This window comes from Triturus cristatus, chromosome 4_1, assembly GCF_964204655.1.
Source record: "Triturus cristatus chromosome 4_1, aTriCri1.1, whole genome shotgun sequence".
In the NCBI taxonomy this organism is placed as follows: Eukaryota; Metazoa; Chordata; class Amphibia; order Caudata; family Salamandridae; genus Triturus; species Triturus cristatus.
This window is the reverse complement of record NC_140585.1, coordinates 413,749,123-413,769,925: the sequence shown is the minus strand read 5'-3', so window position 1 is coordinate 413,769,925 and position 20,803 is coordinate 413,749,123. Positions and strand designations below refer to the sequence as shown.

Sequence of the window (20,803 nt, the reverse complement as noted above, 5' to 3'; positions counted from 1 at the left end):
GCTCTGAAAAGCACCTTTCATAAATTGCTTAATTAATCTATTATACCGGAGTGTATGGTTTATAGATCTACAGAATTGTGAAATAACCGCCAGGTGGACCTTCACTGAATTGTGGGACAGGCTTGAACACGCCAGCTGCAATAAGTATTGTAACCCCTGCTGTGGTAGAGATTAAAACAGATGAATGCTGTTATGAGAACACCATATGCAGAAATAGTATCATTTTGCTTTATATGCTACATTTTTTATCTCCGCTATGGCCAGGATGCTTTTGCATTCCCCAGAAATATTTAGGAGTTGGAATTTATTGTAGGCAGGATCCGGGATCATAAACTGAGAGACTCCGTTGTCGTGTGAATTACTTGGCCCTTGTTCATAGATAGGGTTTCTGGTACTGGCCTGATTGGGATTTTCCGCTGTTCTGAAAGAAGAAGTAGCTCTGTGTACCAGAATTGTCTTGGCCACTCTAGAGCTATCAGGATGATCCGACATGGCTCCCTTTTCATTTGTTTTATGAGTCTGGGTATTAACATAATAGGGGGAATGCATATGAAAGGCATTCCCCCAAAATCCCCTCTGCAAGTATCTGCTGGAATAGAATCAGCATTTGCCATTTAGGGTAGTCGCAAATATAGATTTGGACTTTCCCAACTTTGAATGCTCTTCGGCAGTTGGTGAGGATCTACCTCCCACAGGTGACATTCTCTTGACTTTCTGCTGAAGGCATACGCCCAATCGTTCTCTCCGTTCCTGGAACATGTTTCACTTTTAGGGTAAGTTGGTGGTCCTGAATCCATTTGCAGATCTTTTGAGGTTCTGCGGATAACTGATTTATTTTTTTAATTCTTTTTTATTGCAAGTAAAGCAAATATAAGAGCAATGACTTAAACATTACAGATATGCATACAGTAACCATCCCTCGTCCGTCTCCAGGAACCCATGGTCTCCCCTACCACCTCCCATCAATTCATGCAGCAACAGCAAAATCTGGGCATTCCCTGACAAAAACAAATCATGACTGGTACCTAAGACTGGAGAACATATATCACACTGATATTCATTCCATTTTCCCCAGATTTAGGTCCATTTATTCAGACAGCCCCTACTTTCATAGACCACTCTATGCACCAGCATGCACCAATCCATGTATATTTTCCTTCCAATTGTTCAGGCATGGTGCTAACACTGCTCTCCACATTCACCCTATAGTGCGTTTGGCCACCATCAACCCCAGTGGCATCCAGAGGTGGTCGATACGTGTAAGGTCAGTTGCATCCCAAACATTTAGGAGGCAACACTTTGCAGATACCCCCATAACGCTCCCATAGATATTATTTAAAAAGGGAACCACTGATTCCCAATACTGCAGAAGTATTGGGCAGCTCCAGATCATGTGAAAAAACATCCCCTCCCGTCCACATTTCTAAAGACACATTGAGGTCTCTGACCTGCCCATCTTCACCTAGTAGTGCATGCATAGTAGCATCTATGTAGGATTTTCAGTTGCACCATGCGGAACCGTGGTCTTATGGCCACCCACCTAGGGGACGCCAATGCATCAGGTCACTCATCGTCCTCAAGATAACACTCCAAGTGTTCCCGCAAATGAGTCAAGGTATCAGGGGAGTTATTTATCAATTTATGACAAGTGGCTGAGATCGATTTCCTGGGCATGTGCTCGTCTAGTAATCTATCTTTGAGCTGGATGATTCAGGGAAGTCCTCTCCCCTGCAGTGCCTTTTGCAAGGTGTGGCATATTTGTAGATACTGGTAGGTTTCAGTGGGCGCCAGTTTGTACCCGCTTTGCAAGTCTGCGAATGAAATCATTCCCTCATGTGTCCACAGGTCCCTCTCCATAGACAGGCCAATTAGATCCCACTTGTTGAAGCCCTTTTGCATGGAAATGTTACCTAACTGTGCAGTGTCCCACAGGGGAGTAGCCTGTGTAATCTTGCCTCGCCAATCCAGAACATTCAGTTCATTATGCCAGAGGGTAAGTGGGACTGCTGTAGGACTAGGGAAGGAGCTTGTGAGAGACCCCCCGTAAATGGGTCTGAGGTATCCCCCTAGTTGAATAGCTCTCCTATCCATTCGATAAGCTGGTTCGTCTTCTGGAAGATGGGCTCAATGGTTAATGGTGACAAGTTGCACCACGCAATAATATATTTGTACATCGGGGAGAGCAATACTGCCATCAAACCAGTTCCTTGTCAACTTCTTATGGGCTGTTCATGGGGGACCCTCCATCCCAGAGTAGCGTGCTGGTCTCACTTTCAATCGTTTGGAAAAAGGATAATTTGACTGTGTAGGCTGTATTTTGAAGCGCTTATAAAAAAGAAGAAATAGCTATCCTTTTAAACAAGGTGGCTTTCCCTAGAAGTGACAGATGCAGGGTCCTCCAATGCTGAACATCACTCCGCAGGCATGCAAGAGGTGGCTCAAGGTTATGGGTGTGAAAGGTGGGGGATTCCTGGTAATGCAGATCCCCAAACAGTGGAACCCTTCTGTAACAACACGAGCCGCACAGTCGCTGGGCGTGCACAGTGCATTTCTATGCAGGAAATAGTTCAAAGACTTATTCCAATTAATGGAATAGCCGTAATATCGGCGGAATAAAGTGAATATGTGCATTGTTCTGTCAAGGGTAAAAGTCGGGTCAGCGACATAGAGCAGGATGTTGTCTGCATAAAGGAAGATCCTGTCTTCCCAGTCTGCAGTCCATCTGACTCTTCTGATCAGGGGGTCGCTCTAACCCAGGCAGCCAACGGCTCCAAAACTAGAGCGAAGATTAAGGGGGAAAGTGGACAATCCTGTCTTGTGCCTCGCTGGAGCTGCAACACTGGGGGTGTGCCTCCATTCACTGTCACTTGGGCCAGGGGGTCAGTGATTAAGAGCTGTATCCATGACATTAAAGGGGGGCCCGAATCCTAGTTTCTCAGGAACTTCAAACATTAAAAGGCCACTCAATTGTGTCAAAGGCTATTCGTGCATCGAGGGAAAGCACAAGGGTCTCCAGTTAAGTGAGGTTCCTGGCATGAAGCCGGATTGGTCCTGATGAACCAGCATCCGAACCACATGTATTAGTCATGTGGCCAAGAGTTTTGCTAACATTTTCACCTCTGAACTGAACAGCAAAATGGGCCACTAAGAGTCACAATTTTATGGCAGTTTGCCCTCTTTGAGAATGCAGACTATAGTAGCCAACCGCTGATCCTTGGGCAAGACGCCAGACTTGTGGCACCTAAGGAACATTCCGAGTAGGTGGGGAGTGACCTTTAAAGCAGTAAGCTTGTAAATCTCTATAGTTCGGCCATTTGGGCGACTGTCTTTCCGGGGTTAAAGTCCTGAATAGCGTGTGTCACTTCGCTTTCCATAAATTCCTGCTCCAGGAGTGCCCTATCTGCCTGAGGAAGATTTGGTAGCCGGATATCTGATAGTAGCTCACATGACTCCTCAGCCGTGGTTGTGAGTGCCGGCTAGTATAGATGAGCGTAGTAGGCTGCAAAGGCATTGGCCACATCCTGCCTATCTTAAGATGTTCGCTCAAATCATTCGGTATCTTGGGCAGCCACCGGCTTGCTTTTTCCCTTCTGTCAGGCCAGGAACTTCCCAGTCCTGCTGCCCACCTCATAGAGGCAGTGCTGGGTTGTGCGGCAGCTGGCACTTGCAGCGTCCGTTGAAGTATCTCAGTATTCCTTTTGTTTCAGGGATAAGGTATGTTGCATGTCCTGAGCTCAAGTTCAGGAAGCTGGGCTTCTAATTTCTGAATTTCCCTTCAAGCATTTCTAAACAGGCTCTCTTTTCCTTATTGTGCCCCATTATGAGAGGCAGGCCGTGGCTCCTTATAATCCTCTTGTATGCCTCCCACAGGGTCTGCAATGAGGTCACAGAACCCTTAGTTTCAGCAAAATATTTCTCCGGTGCCTCATTGAGGCCCTCACAGATACAGAGCACCTTAAAATACCAGGGTCTAAGCACAATTCGCAGGCTGTTGCTTCTGACCATAGATTGCCCAGATCAGGGAATGATCAGAGATTCCCCAGACGTGATGACAAACCTCCCGAAAGTGAGGAATCTGGTGAGGTAATGTGAGTATGTAGTTGATACGCGAGAGGGTACCATAGGCTCACAAATGGAATGTGTATTGTTGTGCTGCGGGGTCAAATGCCCACCATATGTCGACAAGGTTTCGTGCTGCTATAAAGCCTGCCAAGGGCAGACGAGAGGACTTGAGGCCAACTGTCATTGGTGTTGCAAAGGGCTGTATTGAAATCACCTCCCAGTAAGAAGCAGCCCTCTGACAGAGGAGTGCGCTAAGGTCAGAGGATGCTGCATCATGAATGTGTGGGGGTATGCAGAGTGAGATAATGTTGTGCATATTGGCCTCCCACTGTCCAAAGAGTGCCACATATCTCCTGTATGCATCAGACCAGGTGTTCTGTATGATAAACGGCAGTGACTTGCGCATGAGGATACCAACCCCTCTGGAGCCTGTTGTATAACCGATTGGGCAACCATTTTGTACCCCCATCTGTCCAGTGCATGATAGTTGTTACTCTGAAGGTGTGTCTCTTGAAGGAGAACCACATCAGGAGATTGCCTCTTAAGGTATTGTAGCACTACTCATTTCATTTTATCACCTAACCAGTTAACGTTCTAGGAAAAGAGTTTGAAGCTAGGAATCGCTAATGTGTCAGCCATGGATATTCGGACAATGGGGCCGGAATCCAAGCCCACCCCTGGGACAGTGGGCGGAATAGTAAAATAGTAGAGGTGAGGGTGAGTCTACCTTGGAGGCCATAGAAGTATATGTACGTGAAGTAGAGCGGGATCCCCTCCAATATTAGGGACAACCAAAGAGCTAGACAAGAGTGTGCACTGCATGTGCGGCTCTGGTGTCAGTGATAGGATGCCACAAATAAACTGATAAAACAAAAAAAACTAAAACCCCTTCCCAGAGCTTCCTTCCTGCCTCCCTGCATGATGATCTTAGAACTGCCTGCCTAACTCTGCAGAGCGACTGTAGCCCCAATACATATTACAAACTGTAGGAGGTTGTGTTCTCCACCAAGCTGTCGCCCAACCGCCCCTCCATACATAACAAGGAGAAATTGTTACCACAGTGTTTACCATCATATAGAGGACTATCGCCCCCATTAGCGGTAGGCGCAGTCCAAAGAAGCCAGAGGTGAGTGTTCAGGTGACCTTGATAGCGGTGTTGTACTATACAAATGTCTAATTAACAGGCTACGGAGTGCCTCAGTGACCCAGATCCAACCTTAGACTCATGAGGTGCCCAGCAAGGCATCTGTAACTATTGTGGTCCATGCCATTGTCACTGATCTCCCGATTCCCACAAACTGTCCGGGGTGCTCGATTTATGTCACCCTCCAGATTGTGAGGGATTCTCAGCGCCTCCAACCGCTCTCCAGCCAGACATCCAAACAGTCCCATACATCGTTAGGAGCATTGAGGTACCAGGTTTTTCCGTCTGCCACCACTCGCAACTTGGCCAGGAAAATCATAGAGTATTTTATTACACATTCTCTCAGGACTTTTTTTACTTCAAAAAAACTACGTCGTAGCCTTTGAACATGTTATGTAAGTCCGGAAAGAAGGTGATGGTGACATTGTCATACTTGACTGGTGATGCACTACAGGTGACCTGCAGTATGACATTGGTGTGACGGTAATTAAAGATGCGTGCTATTATGGGACACGGTGGTGCACTCGGCTTTCGTGGAATGCCAGGAACTCAATGGGCATGCTCGACAGAAAAATAGTTTGAGTAGCCACGGGGCTGTAGCTGTTTGAGTATGAGGTCCTCTACAAACAGGTCGACTGCAGGCCCCTCTGACCTTTCAGGAATTCCTATTATACGAATATTGATTGTTCCTTCTGGAGCATTCCTTGAAATCTTCCAGTCTGGCCTCTAGAACAGTAGTAGTTGATCACAATTCCTTAAGTTGACCTTTCAAAATCTTAGTTTTTGTCATAAGGGTGGCTATCGAATTTTCTGCCTCCTTAAACCCCATAGTACAGAGATCAGCTCTCATCAATGTAACATCAGTTGAGATGGAGTCTATTTTGCTCTCAAGAATGAACCCCCTGAATTGTCGCCATTATGTCAACGAAGGTCGGTGTCTTTTCCCCTAAGGGGGCAGGCACAGCTGGGGCTCAAGGCTCACTAGCCAGAGGTGCTGTGGTGGAATCTTTGGGAAAAAGATGGGCCACTATGTTGAGAGGCGGTGATTCATTTAAGGCTGCTTGGGCATACTGATCTTTGATTGTGTTTAAGACCATTAGTTATGAAGATTGTGGTAACAGCATGAATTGTTGGATTTATAATTACAGAGAATCTGGGTGTGTGCAATTGAGGAAATGTGCAATGAAGCATTGGAGTTGGTGTGAGTTGGGTTCTTTAGAAGCATGTGTGTTGAGTGACATCTGACTGGGGTTTGAGGGTAGTGCTTGCTGGAGAGAGACGAAGAGTGTGGTTTGTGGACGTTGCATCATCATGCATGTGAAGCAGTATGTTTTAAAGAGTAGATAATACATATGTGCTCTATTGGGTATTTATTGGCTCTAAAGAAGTATAAGATGTGTAATCACATCTCTCATATGAATCACTCCTATGGCTGGCCAAGTACTTTTTCAGAGAGTCAGTATATGTGGTGGTGTCCTGCTATAGCTGGGCTGGACTGGGCGGTTATCTGACAAAGGAAGTCTGTATCATGGGGAGGTGGTGGCTACTAGGAGGACTGTGTGTTTTATCCTTGAAGCATTTCAGTCTGGGTCAGTTTAGGAGTAGGATCGTTCCAGGTTATGATTCAGCCTACCTTGGTTTAGGCTATCATTATACTTTTTGATTTGATTCCCGGAAGTAGAGTGTAGGAATGGTAATCTAGTGGTATCGTAGGCAGAAAGGATAATAGGTACGGTATCCTTGTTAACATCTCTAGACACAGTGGAAGCATTTATGGCCTTCAGGGTATCAAATAATGTACTCCAGAAGTGGGGGTCATATTTGAGAACTGGATCATGAAATTGTCATTTCCATACAGGGTGATGTGTAAAACACATTTTGTTTATGGTGAACTGAGGTAATTGGTTTTGACCTATACAAGGTTTTTGTCATCTTTGAGTTCTTTTGAAAAGCATAGGGTAGCTGTTAAGAGAGGGTGTGTCTTAGTAAAAAGAGATTAGGCCATTCTAATGGAGCCCAATCTGAAACTACAACAGTTGTCACTGATTAAGGTTCCTTGGTAGGCTGAAAGGGCTCAGTATTTGTGGGTTCTTAGAGGAGGGTTGAGGCTAATGCGGGCAAGTCCAGAAGGGGAATATGATCTCTTTATTTTAGATTTGGTGGCCATAATACGATCACAAGAAAATATTTATTTATTTATTTTATTTATTTGTGAGTTTTATGAAGCGCAAACTTGACCCGAAGGTATCATAGCGCTTTACAGGGAAAGCACAACAATAATAACAATGTACAAAGTGGGGACATAGAGATAAATATAGTAATGGTAAAAATAAGCATAACACTAGTCACACCAGGTACTAAAAGGGTACACGAAAATATATATAGTAACGGTAAAAATACAAATGATGTACAATGGTATATGGTGCAAAATAGCAGCACGTGCTGATATTACAATAAAAATTACACCGCAACAAATGTATGAAAGAAGAGTCCAAAAGACAGAAGGATACAAGAGAGCATAAGGTCTGAGGTAGATAAGAAAGGGAGTTGCAAGGGAGGGGAGAGTCCAAAGTGGTGAATGCACTGGGCATCTTAGCACTGGAGTTCAGGCAACTTGGTGTTGTACGAGTTAGGCAATGAAATCAGTAACACGGGGTACAGAGAGAGAAAATAGTAGCATATAGTACACCAGGGCTAGTGGGATATAAAGACATAATAGCAGCAGTACCCGAGTTACATGAAAGGGTAAGTAGCCATACAAATTGACAGTAAAACAACGAGTGCTATCAGCAGTATATAAAAAGAGTACTGAGGTAGTTGAGGATGCAGGGTGAGGAGACAAGAGGCACAGTTATCCCTGAGGTAGTAATGCGTAGAATATAGAGCGGGGTGAAATGACACATAGGTCAAGGACTCGGACAGTTTACTGAGTGACAGAAGGCAGCCGACAAAATAGAGGGCAGTGTCAGACAAGCAGTGGGGGCATGGATAAGTCTTCAGAAGAGAGGAATTTGTTAGATAGGAATTTTTTTACTTCCTTCATCAAGAGGAATGTGATGGGTTACACCTAATCTCGGTGGGGAGAAAGCTCCAGATATTAGGGGCCCTTTCAGAAAAGGAATAGTAGTAGAATTTCTTTTTCTTGAATTTTTGTGGCTTGAGCAATAAGGATCTCATACTTCAGGAGGATCTGTGCCTACCGGAAAGGAGTCTGATTCTGGGCCAGGTCAGAAGGAGTGTTGTGGTGCAACGCTTTGAGTCATTTAGGCGATTTTGAGATGCATTCAGGCCTCAGTGGCAGCCAATTTGGTACCTGTACGTCAGGGGTGATGTGGTCACTTTTTTAAGATCCCGTGAGGAGCATGGCTGCAGAATTAAGAGTGGCCTTAAGAGGAGCAAGTGACGTTTTCGGGAGGCGCACATAGGGTAGCGCTACCAAAGTACAGTTTCAGAAGCACAAGTGCCTGAGTCACAGTTATGAGGTCAGTCGGTCTTTGTCTAGGGCAGGGGTCTTCATGATCCTGGGGGAAGCACCAGACTCTGGTCAAAAGAAGCCTTATGCTGATAACCGTGTTTTCTTTTAAGCGGAAAACAAATGAGCAGCAGAAAACCGTAGCAGCAGTAAAGCGCTCTGTAATGGGCCATCACTAACATCTTTTTTCATTTATATCCTAGCTGGGAGTATGTTTGAAAAGGGAAGGGACTCCAAATACTCTTTAAAACATCCACCCCCACCCCCAAAAATCACAATGTGGATAGCTTTACACATTAGTAAGGCATGCCTGATCAAAACAATATGTATGACGTCATGAATTTGATGGCATTTTTTAAACAGTAACAGAGCTGAACTGCAATGTTTAAATAAGTATAGGCATATTTAAACATTGCCAATATAATAGAATAATTGTGAAACATCCTGAGGGGGGGCCCGATAGTTATTATTTTTTTCACGGGGGCGGGGCATGAAACGGTTTGAAAATCACTGGTCTAGGGTGCTACCTAGGGAGTTGGCGGAGTCAACAATGTGTGGGGGGCAGTTTAAGGCATAGAGAAGGGGCAGCCATTTATTGTTCTTAGAGGTGGAACTGGGTGGAGCAATCAGGAAGAATTCAGTTTAGAGGGCATTGAGTTTGAGGTGATTGTGGGTCAGCCATAGTTTTGTTAATGGTAGGGTGTCGAGAGTGTGGATATTCTCAAAGGAGGTTATTCTCATGTAGAGTTGGGTGTTGTCGGCATACACATGGTAGGAGATGCATGAGCACTTGAGGAGCTCAGTCAGGGGCTCCATGTAGAGGTTGAACAATGTTGGGGAGAGGAGAGACCCCTTGGGGATGACTAGAGATATTGGGGCCTGCTCAGATAAGGTGTGAAGAATTAGGAAGCACTGCGGCCTGTTGTGTAGAAAGGAGGAGAACCAGTTTAGCACAGTGCCGGAGAGCCCCATCCGCTGTTCGAGGGTGTCGAGCAGGACAGCATGGTTGACGGTGTCAGGGGCTGCTGACAAATCCAAAAGGATCAAGGTGGCAAGATTAATTCCGGTTGAGCAAGCGTAGGGCATAGTCGGTAATATGGACTCTGGCTGTTTCAGTGCTGTGCCCTGATCGAAAGCCACATTGGAACTGATCGAGGAGTCAATGTGATTGAGGAGCTGTAAGTGCACACATTTTTCAAAGAGTTTGGCCAGAGTGGGGATATTGGAGATGGGGCGGTAGTTGTTCAGATTGGAATCAAGTTTTTTTAGGATGGGGGTAACCTGTCCAATTTTGAGGCAATCGGGTAGGTGGCACTGAATATCTTAGTCCACAGTGGGAGTGGGAGGTGAACGGACTAATTTAGGAGTTTAGAGGGGGGGGAATTATTGAAGTGAGGGGAGAGGGTGTAGCCTTACGGCTAGAGCGGTCAACCTCGAAGCTGGGGAGCCGGGTTCGAGTCTCGGCAACGACGCTCAACATCCTGTCATTCTGGGCAAATCACTTAATCTCCCTGTGCCTAACAAAAATAAATGCGTCCATCTGTAATGAAACTGGTGCGCATGTAAAGCGCTCTGATACCCAATGAAAAAAAAACTTGGTTAGAATATTTCAAGGAGGTCATAAGATTCAGAGTGCCAGTCTCATCAAAAGTTATGAAGCTAGATCAGGAGGCACCATTTTTGGGAGAGAAGAGGTGGGTATACTGGTAAGCATACTGGACCTTAGCGGTTGGGGCAGTAGAAGACTGAGTGCGGTCTGGATGTTGTTTGTGATTACCAATGTTTTCTCTGGGCACAAAGGAAACAAATGTTTCATACTTAGGAGGTGCTTTGTTGTTGGAAGACGCAGGATCGCTTTTGCAGGTGGCTTGATTTCTAATGATTTCTAACAGTTTCTTAGCTCTATTTGTAACAGTGTCCAGTCGTTTGAAAAAATGATGCTTTTGAGTTCTGTGTCTATTGTAGGCGTTGCGTCTTTGATGAAGGAGTATGAGGTTAGATAAAGGAGGGTGTGTGTCTCCATGCTCTTTCAGCAAGCTAAGGAGCCGACGTTCTTTTTAAGATCACACTTGAACCAGGGGTTGGATCGTTTTGATGGGATTTTTTTTAGTTGCTAAGGTATCCATGATGATTGAAGTACTGATCAGTGAGGTCTTGGCCTTTTGTCAAGGTGGGAGCAGGGTTTCACTGCACGCAGTAGATATAGAGAGTGAATTATTGTTACGGGTGTCACCGGTCCAGTGTTTGGGTTTCTTAGGATGGCCCTTAGACATGACTGCTTTTATATTCAGGGAGAAGGTCATGCAGTGGTGGTCTGTCCAGTCTCAAGGAAGAATAAAGTCAACATGTAGGGAGTTTTTGATAGCTATGATTAGGTCAAGGGTAGCTCCTTTCTCATGTGTCGGACCGTTGCACTCTTGGATGAGGTTGAGGTCTTGGAGGAAGTATTTGAAGCAATTCACGAGTGGGTCATTGATGTTGTTCCAATGGATGTTGAAGTCGCCAACGAAGATCTGACTGCTGTGATCGTCATTGTTGGAGGCGATAACCTCCATGAGCTGTTCAATGAAAGAGTGATTACTCCCAGGGGGTGATAGAACGTATGGACGGAGCATTTGGAACTCCTGGTAGAGAGGATGTCGATCTTAAGATGTTAGATATTTTGTTATGTTAGATATTTTTATAACGCGCAATAGTTACTCCAGAGAGTGTCCCAGCGCGAAGCCAAGAGAGGAGACAACAAAAGTAAATGACTACGGGAACAGATGAGTTTTTAGAAGTCTCTTAAAGCATAGCGGGTCCTGAGTGTTACGCAGAAAAAATGGAAGAGCATTCCAAGCCAGGGAGGCTTTAACAGCGAGTGAACCGCCCCCCACCTTAGACCGGGAGAAGCGCGGCACCCTAGCCAACAGAAGAGCTGAAGAGCGCAGTACTCTAGTCGGAACATAAAAGGAGAACCGCCTCTGGAGATAAATGGGGCCGAGATTGTAAAGGGCCCGGTGGGCAATAACCAAAGCTTCAAATTTGACCCTCTCCACCATGGGCAACCAATGCAGGGCGTGAAGATGAACACGTACACTACTTCTTCTGGCGATTCCAAGAAGCAGCCTTGCAGCCGCATTCTGGATCACTTGCAGTTTATTCATGGAGTAACCGGGTAAGCCGACATACAGGGCATTGGCATAGTCCAAACGAGACAAAACCAACGCCCGAATGACCGTTTCCTTGACAGACCTTGGGAGAAGGGGGAGAAAACTCCTAAGAACCTTGAGAAGGCCAAAACAGCAGCCTGAGATCTTATTCACGTGGACAGAGAATGAGAGGTTATCCTCAAACCAGACTCCTAGGTTTTTAGCGAGATTCCCATTAGAGGACAGAGGGGGGAAATCAGGGGGCCAGATCCTACTTCTAAAGTTCGAGGGGAAGTTGCCGTAAAGAAGAAGATATTCAGAAGAGGGCAGACAATAGGTGGGAGACTGTTCCACAGAAAGAGTGTCTCTGGCAAGGCCACCTCCAATGTGCCTACAGCAAGGATTGAGAAGCAGATTCATTATGGAACAGCTACAGCATGCACCCATAGGATATCACTTAGAGTAGAGAGAAAATGTGAAAGTTAAATGCCACATTTGGTATAAAAGTTGCTCATTAGGGTGACCTTGTGTTGGGCTGAGAGCAGTGAGGTGCAAAATCATCCAAGGTGCAACATCAGTATACGGATGAAGAACCCCTTGGAGCACAAATCACTCATAAGTGCAAAATCATCCTGGGTGCAGTGGAAGCAGGATAGAGAGTTCCCATTTAGGAGCAAAATCACATTTAGGTGTAAAATCATTGTGATTGTGGAAACCCGTTCAGGAGCCCAAATAATATTTAAGAGGATAACAAGTAAAATCACTTGTAGTTGCCAATCACACCTCGTGCCACATCAGCAGGAGTGTGGAAATACCTTTAGCTGTAAAATGAAAATAAGAATCAAATACCACATTTAGACGCAGGAACAGTAAGGTGCAAAATCACCTTTGCTACAACACCTGTAAGAGTGTGGTGTCACATTTAAGTACAAAATAATTTGGTGCAGTAAATATGATAGTAAGAAAGCACCATAACTGTAGAAGTTATGAATATATTTGATTGACGGAATGCTGAAGTGCACAATCACCTTTGGTGCAGCAACAACATGTGAGCAGAAAACTTTTAGGAACACTAATTTTATTTGTTGGACTTCGCCTTGGACTTGGCCCCCAAACGTTTTTGCTTCACCACTCCTGTTTTTTTAATTTAGTTTTTGTTGGCATTAAGAGTCTGTGTACTTACACTTCTAACCAGTGCTAAAGTGCTTGTGCTTTCTCCCTAAAAGATGGTACAGTTGGCTTACACCTCACTGGCACTTAATCCCTAGTATGTGGTACTACATGTACCAAGGGGCTGTAAATTAAATGCTACTAGTGGGTCTGCACTACTCATTGCGCCACCCACTTGCGTGGCCCTTTAAAACATGTCTCTGTCCTGCCATTGCAGCCTCAAGTGCAATTTTAAAACTGCCAGTTTGACCTGGCAAAAAAACGTTTTGCCAGGTCCAGACCTTCCTTTGTATAACATATAAGTCACCCCTAAAATAAGCCCTAAAGGCACATAGGGCAGGCAGGGTGCACTATATTAAAAAGGTAGGGCATGTGGGTTCAGGTTTTACATGTCCTGGTAGTGAAAAACTCTTAATTCTGTTTTTCAATACTGTAATGCCTACCTCTCTTATTGCATAACATTAGGTTACTCTATTACATTTAATAAGTGCTAACTTTTGATTGGAAACAGATAGGAAAGTCATGTTTGGAGTTAAAATCCTCTTTAGTGGTAAAGTTGTGTTTTAAAGATATCTTTTTCTTGGCCTAATCATTTTGGGCCTACTACTTGCATCCCGGGTCACATGACTGAATAGCTTGGCAGTTGACCTTTGTATAGTCCTGCAGACAGTAAGACAAAAGATGACTAAGTGCCAGGACAGATGGGGCATAACTGTTCCTTTCCCAACTTTCATTTCAAAGGGCTGTCTCCAGCACACACACACAAAGGAACCTGACACCAGCCTTTTGCCACCTCTTACTTCTTGATTTGCATATGGCTGGGTCCAAACTGGAAGGGCATGGTGAGCAAAAAAACGATGGATTTAGGCCCAGATCTCTGTACTGGGGTGAATGTATGACATTGTTATGCATTCTGTCCATCAATAGTTCTTTTTGCATTTGTCACCCCGAGTGGGACGGGTATGCTCAGACGTGAGTCCCGTGCTCTCCATGCCACTGGAATCAAGCTATCCTGGCTGAAGAGGGGTGAAACCCTGAAACCGGTCCTAGGATGCTTGTTTCCAGTCCAGGGAGGACCTGGCCTGGCAGTTCGGGCTGGACTGTTCCCATTGGGCACAGGGTCAAGACTGATTTGCATATGGCTGGGTCCAAACTGGAATGGCATGGTGAGCAAAAAAACGATGGATTTAGGCCCTGATCTCTGTAGTGGGGTGAATGCATGACATTGTTCTGCATTCTGTACATCAATAGTTCTTTTTACCTCTGACTTCTTGGCACTGCTGCAAGGGGAGGGAAGAACTTTCCATAACCAGATGCGGGGATAGCCAAAGTGTAACCCCACACTTCAATGGCTGGCACCAAGTTTAAATATTGAACCACCTGTTCAACACACTCCTGGACCTGTGGATTGTACAAAAGAAGGACTGAAGTGTTTCCCAGAGGACTGCCCTGCTGCTTGAGGCTTGACTTGTTCCCTAGAAGACTGCCCTGCTGCTTATTACATGCCCTGCTCTCTGCAAAGGAAGACCAGACCAGCTCCCTTCATCCCACAGTACCTGAGTGACTCCAAAGGTCAGCTGGCCGACCTCCGTTCTGAGCTACTAAGACACAGCAAGCTCCAGAGGTCTCCCTAAAACTGTCCATCTGACCTGCTGCAACTGGACCGCCCTGAGCCCTGCTGGCTAGAGTAAGTCCATGGTCCCCAAGAAGGACCATCCCTGGTCCTGGGTCTTTAGTTGGCATAAGAGAACACTCCTTTACAAGAAAAGGAGAAATCCTGAAGGTCTGGACTCTTTACGCCAGACTTTGAAAAGGTAACTTTTTCAGATGGACTAACCTAGTCCCTATCCAGCCTGTGCTCCCTCCAGGCCGGTCTGAACTTTCCCCCAGTCTAGAACAACCGGATGACTGTGAGTGGCGCTTTGTACTTTGAGGAGCTATACATGCCTAAAACTTTAAAATGACATATCCCCAGTACCACTGATTGGCTGTTGGTCTCATTCTATTCACCAAAAGGTTCTCTATTTTTGTACCTTGGCTTGGGATTTTTATTATGTTGTGTTTTCATTTTATTACTGTTTGTGCTGTGCATAAATAATTTACACAGTGACTTTAAGTTAAGCCTGGCTGCTTTTGTGCCAAGCTACCAGAGGGTTAAGCACAGGCTAATTTAGTAACTTTTGTGGTTCACCCGGACAAGGATTGTGGTTGTTTCTTGAGCAGGGTTTTCAACCCCCATAAATCATTAACCTGATGTCTTATATCGATGTGCATAATCACCTTCGGTGCAAAGTAAAGTGTATTATAGTAAACATTGAGGAGCAAGATCAAATGTATGTGCAAAACACATTATTGTGCACAATTACCTTTAAAACATCAGAAGAAGGCGTACAGGAGCACTTTGAGGAGCACAAATCACATTTAGGTGTAAAACTACTTTTAGGTACAAAATTAGATTTGGTGTAACACTGACAAAGTATGAAAACACCTGAAGGAGCACCACTCGCATTTAGGTACAAAATCACATTTAGGTGCAAAATTTGCCTTAGTACAACAGCAGCAGGAGTGTTAAAATAATTAAATGCAAACGCCCATTAAGGTGTAAAATCACCTTTGCTGTAACAACGACAGGCATGCATAGACACTTTAGCCTCAATTATGAGTCCGTCCATATTGACATGTTATTTATGGCACACGATAAATAACAATAGCCTGGGAACAATTAAATAATGCCAGTTACACGATTCTCCCAAGAATACAGAGCAGAATATGCAGATATTGGTGGTTATTGCACCAATATTCGCACATTCTGGCATTTAACAGGCTTGTTTTGTTTGTAATTGTTATATATTATGGCAGATTGTGCACGTATGTTGTAATTTATCGAGGCACTCTTAATCAAGGCCACGGAGAAACAGATATACATTTAGGGCCAAATCACCCTTGGAGCAAAGTCAGCAGGTGTGTAATACCCACATTAGGTGCAAAATCACTCAGTATTGAGAGAAAATGCAGCAATACAATGTCATCTTGCTTCAATATGTCATCACATTTGTTGACTGCACACTTGCCTGCAAAATCACCTTGCTGCGACATAGGCACGAGTGTAGCAAACATATAGAAGCACAAATCATATCTAGGTGTGAAATCGATTTCAGGTGCACACTTGGTGGAAAGACAGAAGCCCTTTAATATCGCATTTCTGAGCTAAATTACACATAGGAGCATCATAACAATTAGGTTCAAAATCACCAGAGGTGTTACATTAGTAGCAGTTTGGAAACGCTTAAGAGCATCAGCACGCCTGCATTGTAGGACATTGACACTTCGCTTCATCGTCCATACTGCAAAGGGAAGTACTTTTTAGGCAGACATTAATACCCCTAATAGACACAGTATGGTTCACACTTTCTTAAACAACAATGGCTGAAGGGAGCTGGCTCAAACAACCAATGCCTGACGATGAATATGGCTCTCAGTGTATGTTTTTGTTGTTGAACTCATGAGCTGTGACAAACTAAAATTGCATGCACCTAGTACCAAATAAGGAATGTTTCAGAAACCACTTCAGACTTGAGCACCCAAAAAATCAATTATTACAAGTAGATATAGATCCGACATTTCAGTCATTAGTTGGACTATCAATAAACGATGAGTGTATTTGACTTTACTGTGGGAAACCCACTCCTGATTAAGAAAGTGTTTCAGGTTTTCACTTACTTGAGTTTTGGAAAGTGCTCAGCTGGAATCAAATTTTGGAGTTCATAATTTCCACTTAGCCTCAAGTGGGTTAAGCCACGAAGACCAGCATCAGGAAAAGAAGACAGATAGTTCCATGATAAATCACTGCCGAATAGAAAAACACAAGGAAATCACATATTTTTTTCCCTTTAACGATTTTTGTGGCGATTCCATTCAACAGAATGATCCTAAGAGGTACGAAGGTACCTTTGGGGGAGTAACATAAAATACAAAGACATAGGTACGAACTTAAAACGAATAATTACACTGAAATAGTACAAATACAGTTGTGGACCGAGTAGTACTTACCAGCAATTTAAAACGCATGCCCTACTATGGAACATTTTGAGTCCACGTTTGTGGCGAATGTAATACTACGGCTCACTTATTTTTTAATCGTAAAAACTAGATTGAGGAATGAGAATGTATTGCACGGAGAAACATTGCAAACACCACACAAACCCCGCTACAAATAGTCGAGGACTGAGCTGATCTTACAAAATAGGGGGGCGCTGTGATCTTTACAACAGTGTCCAGGACACCGATTATAACTGAGGAGGAAGAGAACCGAATTTGTTCAGATGTTTAATTCTGTTACTAATATGTTTTCTTCTCACTGCAAAGATTATTTCTGCCGAGGCAACACCCTGAAAAAAATGGAGCACAGGGGCTGGATTGCTTGTTCTATTTTATAAAGCAAAATACACTTCTTTGTTTAGACAAATGCGCAGCAGCCATCACAGCCATTCATGCTTCTTCATTACTCCAACAGCCATCTTTTTCGTCGGTGGCTTAAAACACGTAAAACCGCATTTACGTTTTTTTGTTTTTTTTAAAGATGACCGCGGTGAACATATTAGCAGAATATACAATAATTATTCTTCTAACAAATGGTGCCATTAATACAGTCAATAAAATCATTCGTACCAATAAACCATGATTTGACCTGAACGTCTTACTGGTCCTACCAAACATAAAAATATTCGATGTTCTTTGTAACACCGCCGTGTGTTGTATAATGACCATATTTAGAAAACGTATTTATTTTTCATGATGTCTTTGTATCTTAAATCTTTCGCTTCAATTGCCCCACGTGACCTGATTTTAACCTCATGCATCGTTTTAGTCTCAAACTAAACAGCGTGGCATAAGCACGTCCGGAAAATAGGCCCTTCGTTATAATTTATAAACCACTCCCTAACTCATCTCAAACGTTTCCATTTGAAAAGCTTTCTTTGAGTCCGGGGAATTTCTGCAAGAGATTGATCAAGAATTCAATAAGTTGTCTATACCGTCGGAGGTATTTAGTGCGACGGGTATCTCTCAGTTAACCCATGAATTACTATTGCTATAGCCTAAAGGAAGACACAATTATTCAACTTCTCATTAACAAATGTGGGCCTTTGCTAACTCAGACAACAGAATGATTATAGCTTCATGAAAGAGCTAATTAGTTAAACGAGACACTGCAAGAGCTAGAAAGTTATTTTTCCACGATAACAACAACAACATTTGGTTATGAACCTAAATGTTTTGTCTCTCTTAGCCTAAGGAACCATACTCACTGAGGGAAAATATTGAACAAAGGGAAAGTTCAGACAGGATAAGGCTGGGGATGTGTATAAAGGTCGCAGCCTAGAGGGGTATCTCTGCTTTTCAGGTGATCGTTACATTCACGGCCTCTCCAGCCGCAGAGGTAGCCTAGGCCGAATCCTATTTCAAGTGCCTCTAAATATAATTATCATCGTTATGAGTGAACAATAGAAAGAAGAAGCTTGGATGAAGGAACATCCCAGATCTTTCATATTTGATATCTATGTTTTTGTGAGGGTGGGTGTTTCTTGTTCATTTAATTACAAGGTGGACATAAACATATATTAGTCCAATTGCAAGTCCAGAATTAGATATATATGTGATTTCAGTTGAAGCACAACAGTAGTGTTGTGCAGAAATTGCTCAAGTCCCACAGAGGCCAGATGTTTCACTTGGGCCACATGGTGGACTAGCTCACCCACAGGAGAGATTTTAGAAACATGGTATCTGGGATGCCTCTATAGGGGAAAGTTGCTAAAGCCACATGTCAGAACAAACATTTTGATACAATTAAAAAGACTACTGCTACCATAAAGTCACCTGCTAAATGTACCTTGGAGTTCACAGGACCTAGGTACATAATGTGTGGAAGAGAGACATGCTAACTATGTAACTTGCACAGGAAAATAATTCTGCTTGCTGTCTTCCTGGGAAAGGGCTCCGACCTTAGAACCTGCTCTCCTTTGTACCCTGCTTTCTTTTATACCCTGCTTTCCTTTATACCCAAGCTCTTAAAGGGTTATGGCAGCTGGCTGCCTGTAGTACATGGAGAAATCAAAAACATCAACTTGGATGAATAAATCAGCAAAACCAGTGGACTCAACCTTTGGCCGTGGCTCTAGAGAAGAAGGGTTAGAGAAGTTTATCTTTCCATTTGATTGTGGCTTTAATTTTGTTGAGACGTTTGGACGTAGACATTTTGTATCCTCTGAAGGACTTGGACAAATTGCTATGACTACCAGTGAAAAGTGTCTACTTGAGGAGCGAGACTTTCTTCTTTATTCTCACATGGATCTTTATGATGTGAAGCTCAGGATTTCTGTGGAACTTGAGAAACCAGGTGCTTGACCTTGTAAAGCCCTGCCAGTCCACAGATCCCAGCCTTGCCTGTCTGAAGGATTTCAAGCCGCAAAAAAGGCGAAGTGCAAAAGAAGAGAGTAAAGGTGGGAAAAGGCGTCAAAGTGACCTAAGCAGCAAGAAGACATTTGTGTTGACAGTTTTCAAGATTGTCCTACACTGAGCTTTTGATGGTAAAACCTGACTTAAGCAGAACCCAAATTTTACGTATCTGACTTCATGAAGCCCTGAGAAGCCACAGCTCTCTAACATGCAGTGCGGAAGGATTTTGACCTCCAGAAAAGTGAATAATAAATAAAAAGTGCTGACTAGTGTAAACTACTAGACTTCATCAAACTATGCTTTGTTGTGGTAAGCCTGAAAATGTAACTAGGATCCGGTCACCAGAACCTTGTAGATTACCATAAAATAATATGCCCCACCCCATGGTTTTCTATGTAAAGTTTTACCTTTTCTTTAAAAAAGAATAACAGTCGATCCTTTTACCAAGCATTCATTTTCACGTTGTTCTAATCATTACATGGTTCTTTCTATTAATTTGGTTTGGAAATTTTTATCTTTGTAACTGTCTCACTTTAATACTGAGTTGGTGCTGCTTTTATACATTGCACAAATTTGTTCTGAGAGAAAGCCTCTTGCTTTGGCCACAGCTAAAGAAGCCCAGTATTCTTCTCTAAAACCTGCTTTTCTCTTCCAGGGTGCTTCACTTTGAGGGAGTTCGTTCGTCTACTGCTCTCGCTTCTAGCTAATAATCCAGTTATTTACAATAATGAATAGCATTGTGACTGTACTTCTGAGACAACTGTCAGGTCCCTTCTGGGTTATTCTGTCAATCTTGGCTGGCGCAATTCAACAACCAATTCAAACAATTGTGCACCTAATTGTTATGGAGACGTGCATGTGAACAGGGAACTCAGGGGCACATCTAGGTATCTGCAAAATAGGTGAGACAGTAGGAGGAGGGAGGCTGACCGAACGGAAACCAACCCCCTGACAAGTCCAGGGCATGTCTTCTCGTGGCTAAACAATTGAATTCTAACAAAGAAACAGTGTTAAGATTCTGCATATGTGACACAACAGAATGACGCGTCCACGGATGCTACACTGAATATGTTGGCTCTAGCGGACTGTGCAAAAAAGGGAGAGAAACATAAGTCCTACAGCAAGTCCTACTTTGTCTAAGAAGTTCTAACTGATTTCAAGAGAATTCATAATAATGGAGGCGATGGCTGGAGGCAGCAAGGAAACTGCAAGAATAAATACCAATGGGGAAACCCGAACGTTTCTTTGTTCGCTATTAGCATGGGTGTTTGCATTCGGTCTCTTTGTAAAGTCCTTTTCAATCAATTTTAAAATGAAGGGGGAAGTAACAGGGAAGCTAGACAAGTAACACTTTTCAAGTTTTGAAAAAGG

General features: G+C 43.7%; 1 protein-coding gene across 1 annotated transcript in view; it reads right to left on the bottom strand.

Annotated features, from left to right (window-relative positions):
- The window catches only part of LGR5 (leucine rich repeat containing G protein-coupled receptor 5), an 829,784-nt gene that overhangs the window by 101,990 nt on the left and 706,991 nt on the right, over positions 1-20,803 (bottom strand). The window contains exon 15 of the mRNA XM_085652528.1: positions 16,700-16,825. Coding sequence (XP_085508654.1) covers positions 16,700-16,825 — 126 coding nt within the window. The remainder of the gene's footprint in view (positions 1-16,699; positions 16,826-20,803) is intronic.